This window comes from Oratosquilla oratoria, chromosome 11, assembly GCF_046742065.1.
Source record: "Oratosquilla oratoria isolate Oo_2021 chromosome 11, ASM4674206v1, whole genome shotgun sequence".
Classification (NCBI taxonomy): Eukaryota; Metazoa; Arthropoda; class Malacostraca; order Stomatopoda; family Squillidae; genus Oratosquilla; species Oratosquilla oratoria.
Genome location: NC_134787.1, coordinates 34,163,120 through 34,173,119, shown reverse-complemented (window position 1 = coordinate 34,173,119; position 10,000 = coordinate 34,163,120). Strand labels below are relative to the sequence as shown.

Genomic DNA, 10,000 nt, shown 5'->3' with positions numbered 1-10,000 from the left:
AGTATGATGGGGGCTACTAGGCTAGATAGAGTGAGAAATGAGGAGGTGAGGAGAAGAACATGGGTTGAAAGGGAGTTGGGAGATAGGGTTGATGAAAGAGTATTAGGATGGAGGGATGTGGAGGGAGTGAACATGAGGGGACGTCCTAGGATGAGGTGGATGGATGGGGTGAAGGGGGCTTTGGGGAAGAGGGGAATGTCTGTTGAGGAAGGACGGGAGAGGACAGAACACAGGGGTGAATGGAGAATGGTTGTATATGGATGATGCTGTGATGTATGAGGTGGAATGGGCGGGGGGATGGGGGGTGAGGTAGTATGTGTGAGCAAATTTTGACCCAGCCCGAGGGGATTTCTCCCCGTCTTCTCCTTTTATGCATGGGGGGACGGAGAGGGGGGGTCGCCAATTTAATGAAGCAGCCTTGCTGTGGATGTGCTGTGTCTTACGACACTGCTTCTGACCCAGGGCAGTGGACAAGGTGCAGGGATGACCCGTCATCCAGGAGGTGCTAAGATAAGAGGAAGGGTGGAGGGGTGTGGAGTGTATTCAGGGATGGAATGGGTGAGAATGATTTTATTCCTTTTCCTTTTTGGCTACCTCCCTTGTAAGGGGAAAAAAGCCTTGGTATATGTATGTATGTACATGTGACAACACTGCCTGATGAGAGGGACACGCAACCTTGTAGGAAACAGTTGTCTTTTATTTTTTTTCCAGTTGTCTTTTGTGCTTGCTCTCGTGCACAACTACGAATATGCCTCTTCCAGACAACGAACTATTTAATATAAAATTTGTAGAAGCTGTGGAGAAATACAAATGTCTGTATGAGACAACATCACCTCAGTACATCTTGAAGGATGAACAAGACATGGCATGGAACTGCAGAGCAGAGACGTTTTGCTTTACAGGTATGTCCCCTGAATTTGTTTTATATATAGCGATGTGTTAAGCGTTGATTAGTATATGCTAAGTTAAGCGTGACTAATATGTGCCTTCAAATCAGCGTGGCGACGTGCTACCTTGGTCTGAAATCACTGTGCCACTCGTCACTTGCCACTTGCCACCTGCCATTTGCCACATGCGACGTGCCACCTTGGTGTGAAAGTGACCTATATGATATCGCTAAACATCCACTAACTACCACAAGTTATCGGTTTTTAGTCCTACTTGTGGACTTTAGTGACCCGCTAGAACATCAAAAGAAACACTACTTGAGGACGTTTTGCATGCTACAGCATTATCAACTGCACCATTACCTGATTAAGCTCTAATATGCGAAACATCGTTTTAATAAAGTCTCCGTCCTCACATAGCGTTTCTTTTGATGGGTTTGTTGCAACTGCAATTGCATACATGTTTAGAACAACTGGAATCTATTTGATTGAATAGATGGCCCCCACCCCACCCCACCCCATGTCCCCCTCCTTTTTCATGTTTATTTCAATCTCCACAGAACTTGCACCAGACTTAGAATCACATTTCTCTGTCATTTTAATGGTTTTACACGAAAGTTCTAGACTTTACTATGATATCTTGCTAAAGTGTAATATATATATATATATATATATATATATATATATATATATATATATATATATATATGCGTGAGTAACCACTAAGGAAAATGAACTAATGAAGCAGAGCGCTTTCGTATAATTACATACTTGTTGGTTACTAAGGCGGAAGTAAAAGTCATATGTACTTCTTTCACTGCCTCTCCGAATTCCTTCTTCGCCATGTCTCAATCATATATTCTGTACCTTGTTTCTTCCTTTTATAATTCCTTTTTGTATTAGCACTGAAGACGTAATTATACGAAAGCGCTCTGCTTTGTTAGTTTATTTTTCCTAGTGGCTATTCATGCATTTGTGAACACGTTCTTAGTGTTTTTATTGCATTATGGATACCACACGATTCTTCCAGAACTTCACTCATCTGAACCCTGGACTTGCTCCTTATGTACACGACTTTTCCTGGTCCTTGGTTAAAGCCCACAAGCTGCGACTACGTCTACAGTTTCTACAAAACTGCATGAAAGAACAAGTATTACCCAAGTCGGTCTTACCTCAACGACTTGTGAAGATGTCTGATTGTCCATTTGATGATTTCTAGCGCATCATTCTTAAGAAACAAATCGACATTGCCACATTAGAAGTCACACAAGCCTTCAGGATCAAGCGTATTAGTTGGCATAAATTCCAGTGTTGTGTATCATCTGATGTCAAGGAAGTGCTTCTGGACTAATGAGAACGAGGTGTGAGACCCTTACAAGAAAATTAAACATGAAATTACTAGCCCTCATCAATGATAGTGATTGGACCAAACATGCTAACCCAGATTTTGTGGTTATCATCCAAACCGCTTACCAAGGCTCAATCCACAGCGTTAGGATTTGGGCTCAGATTTGGCAACAATTCAAATCCATCTAACATCATTAACATGAGCAAAGCTTTTTGTAATTTAAAGTCTGATAAAGATCTACCTATAGATGATGTTGATATATGCAAAGGTTTTGTTTACGGTGCTTTAGCTAATCAGGCACCTCCCAGTTGTCCTGAACGTTTCCAATTTGCTATTAACACTCAAAAAGGACAGTGATTTACATATCACAAAAACTTATCAATCGAATGCTGTAGTAATTATGACCAAAAAGGATTATTTAAACAAAATGGAAGAACTACTTAAGGATCAAAATATTTACAGTATGTCCAACTTATAAAGAATCCCACTCAATTAGTAAATAGCCATTTCAATAGGAAGACAAAAGAATTGTTGAGTGGAAATAGTAAACTCATCAAAAAGTTTAGTTCTATCAGCCCCCTTTTGCCTTACATGTATGGTTTAATTAAGACACATAAGCCAAATTACCCGGTAAGACCAATCATTTCTTCAATAGGTTCAGCCTCGTATAAACTCTCGAAATGGTTGGTAACCATTCTTAGCCCGTTAGTTGGAACTATTTCCACTTCCCATGTTAAGAACAGTTTAGACCTTATTAACAAACTAGGTAAGGGAAAACCAGATTACAAATTTAAGATAGTAATTATGTCATTGTTAGTTCATTTAGTAAAGTTCCTTTGGATGATCTTCTAATCTATCTAAAAGAAGAGTTAAATAAGCACGATTTACCATTACCTTCAGACACATTAATTGAACTGATTAAATTGTGTGTTAAAGGCTGCAAGTTCCAATTTAATGATCAATTTTATTCCCAGAAATTTGGCATCAGGACGGATAATCCTTTTCGTCCCGTATTGAGTAATCTATATATGGATTTTTTTGAAACTAGAATATTAAGTAATACCATTCTCTCCAACATCATATGGCTGCGGTACATTGATGACATCCATGTTTGTGCCCCATTCAAGATAATGTAAGTGATTTTTTATCGAAACTTAACAATTTGGTCAGTTCTATTATGTTCACGGTGGAAATAGAGAATGAAGATATTTTGCCTTTCCTTGATTGTAATATCTACCGCCGTGAAAGTGAGTTGAAGTTTAGTGTATATCGCAAACATACCAATGTTTGTTCATATATACACTATTATTCCTCACGCCTTGATGGCGTAAAACGATTTTTTTCTTCGATGTTCCTTAGGGCTCTACGCATTTGCAGCCCAGAGTACATCGATGATGAAGTAAGATGCATTTACGATATTGGTACTAAACTGCGACACTCTACACATGTTCTTAATACAGCTTATAATTGTGCCAAATGAACCTTTTACAACCTCAGATCATTTCAAACTTTTAATAAGAATACTATGTTAATTTTACCGTACCAAGAGAACCTGTAAAGCATCCTAGATTTATTGAGTAGTTTTAATAATAATGTAATTTTTAACAATATGAACGCTGTAAGACAATTGTTCATAAATCATTCCGTTAATAGTGATAAAGGGTGTGTGTACAAAATACCTTGTAAACAATGTAATCAGTTTTATATTGGTTAGACTGTTAAAACACTCAAAATACGAATTAATCAACACAAGAAATACGTTAGAGAGGGAAACCAATCTAGCGGTATATTCTACCACATGAACAATTTTAGCCACCCAGTTAACTGGGATAACGCTAAAGTCATCACATATAATAATAACATCACAGAAATAAATTTGATTGAATGTAGTTTGATGAAATCTAGTAAGGGAATAAATGTTAATCTCCATCAAGGTTTGTATTAATTAGATCACGGATGTTTGGGGAACAATTTTCCCAAAAATACAATTATCCAGTTTGTACATTCCACGACTCAAATCTAAGTTCTCATTAAATGTATTTTTGATCAGACTGGATTCAGTAATCCTTCCATCTCATCATAAAATACATTTAATGAGAAATTGATTTTGAGTTATGGATTGTACGAATAGGATACTTTTATCTTTTGGGAAAATTGTTCCCCAAATATCCGTCATCTCGGAGAGACGTTGTGTCGGGTCACGTGGACCTGTGAGGAGATCATCTTGTTATTGCTTGATTCTCCATTTCCTAGTCTCTGTATGTACTCTCGAGAACACCTTCTCACGGGGACCTGAAGATTTCTCCATTTTTTTTTTTTTTTTTTTTTTTTTACCAATTTGAGGGCGCCAGTTAAGATTGTATGGACGGTGAGAGTTTTTCGTGATAAAACTTTAACATTCTTTGTCTGGCATTTCTTTTTCATTTTTTAAGAAAAATACCTAATTGTAACTCATACTACGTAGGAAGATATATCATGTACTCGGAAAAAAATGACGTGAGGACTGTGGCGTGGGTCAAAACAAAACTTTTGCTCGTGACTGTACGTCAATCGTTGAACGTAATGGAATGATTATGGCCGTGAATATAGCCTAATCGATTTGATCATATTGACTAGGTACAATTACTAGTTTGCTTAGAATATTAAATAACTCATGAAAGAAAACACATAAAACATGAAATATTTGTCACCATTTGGGAAATCGTAATATGTGCTTTGCACAAATACAGTCTCTGTGCACAACAGACTTGGACGATGTTTGGTTGTCATGGAAACTGGAGCGAGGCTTTTGCTATCAACAGAAAGAACTGTGCATGTCTGTTTTAAGGTGGCAGCACACTAGCCATTTCTCGCTAACATGCTACTTGCTTTTCGTTTGAGTAGAAACGACTTCGGTAACGATCTTTCCTTTTCAAATTTCCAAATGTCAAATTACCTTTGCGTCATATAGTGAGAAGCTGAATGACAAATGTCAGACACATTGACGAGATATTTTTACGGAAGTCTAGAATATTGCAACCGAAGTCGTTTCTACTCAAACGAAGTAGCAAAAGTAAATAGCATGCTTGCCTAGTGTCTTACCACCTTTATTCGACTCTTGATGATCAATTAAGAAAGAAAGAAAAAATAAAACAAAACCTTGCAAAGTTTTCAATATGTTAAACGTGGATCATGTGTCTCGTCGTCGATAACCAGCGCTTCTATCTTTGGGAACAACATCGAGTCTCCAGTCTTAAAAGAATGCTGCATGCCTCTGGTCCGTAGGGGTGTCACTGAACCAGTCTTCCCCCCCCCCCCCCATCAAACGTAGCCTACCGACTGCATAAAACTTAGACAATCCGTATCCTTACACGGGGATGTTAATGGTGCTATGTTCTTCCTATCGTGGGCAAATTTGAGCTTATCTGTTCGATTGCTCTTCCCTGTGGCAATTTTGATGAAAATTTAGATGGAACAAGAGCATAAACATAAATGAGAGCACAACAGAGATTGAGGGCATAGGCGATGTCTGCCTCCCACAAAAGAGTTAATTTAAAACCATGGACAAACTTTGTTTTCCGGAAGTCGACTTGTTCATTGCAACTCATCTCTCTCAACGAGCTTTGGTGAGCAGAAGTTTGGAGATTTTTTTCATTCCAAGGGCTGTGTTCATAAAAAAAAATCAAAAGAAAAGTGTGGGAAATAAGTTGTAGCCGAGAAAAAATCCACAGACTTGCAAAAGTTGTTTTTACGTAAGACAAACGTTGATTTAACTCGACTTTTAAAGGTTTGTGGGGTGTCTCTTCTAATGTGACTTCGTATGGAAACAGCATAGGATAACAAACTTACATATTGGCACTTTGATGTCATACACCCCGTTCACAACATCATACAGTGTCTGCAGACAAAATAAATTATTAATTTAGTGACACACACGCCGGTTTTACCCGCAGAAGACAAACTACTAAGTATTTCAGCGGCTTTGACCCATCGTTTTTCGCTCATATTTCCGAAATAATCATTCACATCAGCATGGTATATTAGCACAGCCTAATTCACACCCTGCCATAATTTTTGACGTTATAGTGCATTCACAAGTGTATTTAATTACGGTGTTTACTCTTGATATTAAGTGTGTCGTAGCCGACACCCGTGAAGTAAATCGAACAAGTGAATTTGGGATACACGAGGTAGTTTGTGATGACGTCACGACTTCACCTGTTCGATTTACTTCACGGGTGTCGGCTACGACACACTTAATATCAAGAGTAAACGCCGTAATTAAATACACTTGTGAATGCACTATACGTCAAAAATTATGGCAGGGTGTGAATTAGGCTGTGCTAATATATCATACTGATGTGAATGGTTATTTCGGAAATATGAGCGAAAAACGATGGGTCAAAGCCGCTGAAATACTTAGTAGTAAAGTATTTGTTTGTAAACGGTCACCGAGGACAATATTCTCGCTGGTGTCTGCAGACACTATGAAGCTCCCGTGACCCTACTGAAGGGCACTGAAGCGACACTCACGGCTAGGAGGGCAAGGGACTCCCCTTCTCCCCCCAGGAAAAGGGGAGGGCACTAATCACTTCCCCCGGGGGAGGGGAGGGCGAGGATACTCACCTACCCCTGACGCTTGCCAACTTGTTCTTCCTGCCGAAGGTAGCAGCAGGCTCTCTTTCGCATTCCTTCAACAGATGCTCCTTGCGTTTTCTGTGGATCTCCTACAGGAGGAAATAGAGTTGTGTACATAAGACGATTAGAAGGTTAAGTGAGTGTGTATGTGTGTGTGTGTATGTGTGTGTGTGTGTGTGTGTGTGTGTGTGTGTGTGTGTGTGTGTGTGTGTGTGTGTGTGTGCGTGCGTGCGTGCGTGCGTGCGTGCGTGCGTGTGTGCGTGTGTGTGTGTGGGGGGGGAGGGAGGCCACTTGTGCGAATCACTGAGGAGGTTGGGAGAGGCTTTTGTTCAGGAATGGGCTCCAAATGTCCATTTGATGTGTGTGTATGTGTATTCCCCACCACACACGTTTGTAGATACTGTATATAAGAAATGTGTACATCATTATATTAATGAATGTCAGAGGTGACATCCACAAGTGTATGCATGAAATCCAAGTGTATACAGTTACAAACAAAATTTTTTAACCCATGCTAGTTCTCACAATATTATGATTTTTTTCTTCGAATACGTGATATATTTTTCTTTGTAGTATTTAGCTTACAGTTAGGTCATTTTCTTTAATGAATAAAACAATGTCAGACAAAGAATTTGAATTCTGTATCATGGAAAACTGAGCGGATCAAAATTTTTGCTCGTAACTGTTCATTGTATATGTATAAATACTTTGTCGGAAAAAACGGAAAAAGGACTGCTATTGATCATTCGCTTTTGAACATATCGAGTTAACACCCAGACATGTTCATTCTTTCCCCTGCTACGCTATCAAAGGACTGCTAACTGAATAAATTTGTTTGATGTTAGCCAAAATAAAATCATTAAAGAGATAAAATATTACCGATTTAATGGAGCTTGTCTTTGGGTTTATTAATTGAGTACTAACTAGCGACTGACAATTTGATTAAGCGTACTGGGACACTTCTCTGTGGTGACAAGTTCAGCGGAAAAAGGGCCTAAGTATCATATAATTGTCTAGCAATAGTCAAAATAAAAGTCGGCCAAGAAACCATTGATCTCTATTGTTCTTGAAGGTCCTTTAATTGAATAAAGATCTTTACTGGCTTACTTAATTTTTTTACGGAATTGAACGATATAAGCAAGCTAGCTTAGAGAAAATGTAACTATAATATAACACCGCTAATAACAAAAATAACGACAGTGCTGGCCAGATAATGATAACAAGTATGAAATAACAGCAAAACAGTATCAAAGATGACAGTAGTAAGGACACTGTGACAATTTTTTTTTTTTGTAAAAATGATTGTGAAAGATAAAGTCAACGTCGATTTCTTACCTGAAATTTCTGTTGCATTTCTGGACCGAGTGCTGTCCGGACCGGAATCGAAGGAGGCATGTCTTCGGATCCGGACACCGGAAGTCCCCACGATCCGGAAGCATTGATGAGAGCCTGCCCAGAAGTCATCACAGGATAAGAGATTAGCATAATTGGAAATATTTAGGTTTAAGAAGGAAATAGTAAGCAAAGTGGCTAACGAATGGAATAGACGTAGTAGCCATGTAGTGAGAGCAAAAACACTTGGTTGTTTTAAGATAAGATTAAATGACTTTAAGGATAGGGATGGGAGGTGGTAAGGGACATGGAACTACCTAGTGTAGGCCCTAAGGCCTCTTGCAGTCTCCCCTATTCTTATGATTTTATTTCACCAGAGATGTTTTCTACTGGCAAGGTGAGTTGACCCACACCTTCACGAGGATTGTAGTGTCTGTTGACATGCGTGAGAATATTGTTAAGTAAAGAAGTCTTCGAACGAATTCCTCTCTCATTTTCCCTCTCTCACTCTCTCTTTCTCTCTCTCTCTCTCTCTCTCTCTCTCTCTCTCTCTCTCTCTCTCTCTCTCTCTCTCTCTCTCTTTCTCTCTCTCTCTCTCTCTCTCTCTCTCTCTCTCTCTCTCTCTCTCTCTCTCTCTCTCTCTCTCTCTCTCTCTCTCTCTCTCTCTCTCTCCTACAAACACTGTACGTTTCGTGCAGACGTGGCTTTAGTAACATATTATTTAAACTATCAAACTAGTTAGACACATTTACAAGGAGACTTTGATGTGTCTGATTTCTGACATGATTTTGTTATTGATATATCATAAATGATGTTTACGTATATTGATCGATTCATTGATGAATGATTCTTAATTGAAGCCCTCTACGACATCTGGATGACCTTCAAACGTGATTAGCGTAATCAGGGGCATTGGCGGTCACGCAAACCAGCAATAGTTATCGAAAATGTGTCTTCATGCATGAATAGGGTCATTAGGCCGTAATGGAAAAAAAAAAGATAAAATAAGATGAAATAAATATTTATATTTATTTATATATTTACTTGTTTATTTATTTGTTTATTTATTCATTTATCTATCTATTTATTCATTATTATCATTCTATTTATTTACAAGGCTCCAGCTAGGCCGGGGAAGCCTTGGCCCGGGTCACTTCGCGCCCAGGCCTCCGGCCCTGACCCCTGTGGCCGGAAATGACGATGGCTCGTCTCTTAAACACTTTTTCCTTGGAAAACTCTCGATGTCATCTTCGGCATCCCTTTTTGATACCATAATGTTGGTGATTTCCAGGAGCTGATATTTCTCTTTCCTTAGTTCTTCCTTTTCCATAAATTCTCGTTTCTCCCGTTCCTTTCCTTCTTCAGTTCTTCTTTTTTTCATTCTTTAGTTCTTCCTTTTCTTGGAAAGTTCTTCCCCAAACTTTTAAAGGAGTTGATTCATTCGACTCGTCAATGAAATAGTCGTCATCTGGCACGACCATTGTCGTTGCGGATTCTTTAGAAATGTTATAAACTGTATTTGGTATCTCAACAGATCCAAAGTCAGGTTCCTCCTCTGGTATTACCGGCTCCTCCTCGTCGGATGATTTCACTTAAAGCCCTCCTTCCCAATGGGCAACATGTCGGAAAAAAACTCCTTATATATTGGGCCTCTAGAGAAACCCGAGGCCCTAGAGAAACCCCGGGTCCCCCAGAGGAACCTCGGGCCTCCGGAGGAACCCCAGACACCCCCTCCTCAGAGGAACCCTGGGCTACCAGACAAACCCCGGGCCCCCAGGGGAAACCTGCCCCCCCCACCCAGAGGAATCCCGGGTCT

General features: G+C 39.5%; 1 protein-coding gene across 2 annotated transcripts in view; it reads right to left on the bottom strand.

Annotated features, from left to right (window-relative positions):
- The window catches only part of LOC143029720 (carbohydrate sulfotransferase 11-like), a 186,335-nt gene that overhangs the window by 107,979 nt on the left and 68,356 nt on the right, over positions 1-10,000 (bottom strand). For both annotated transcript variants that reach the window (XM_076192585.1, XM_076192584.1), the window contains exons 3-4: positions 8,188-8,301; positions 6,841-6,941 (exon numbers count right to left, since the gene is read on the bottom strand). In XM_076192585.1, coding sequence (XP_076048700.1) covers positions 6,841-6,941; positions 8,188-8,301 — 215 coding nt within the window. The remainder of the gene's footprint in view (positions 1-6,840; positions 6,942-8,187; positions 8,302-10,000) is intronic.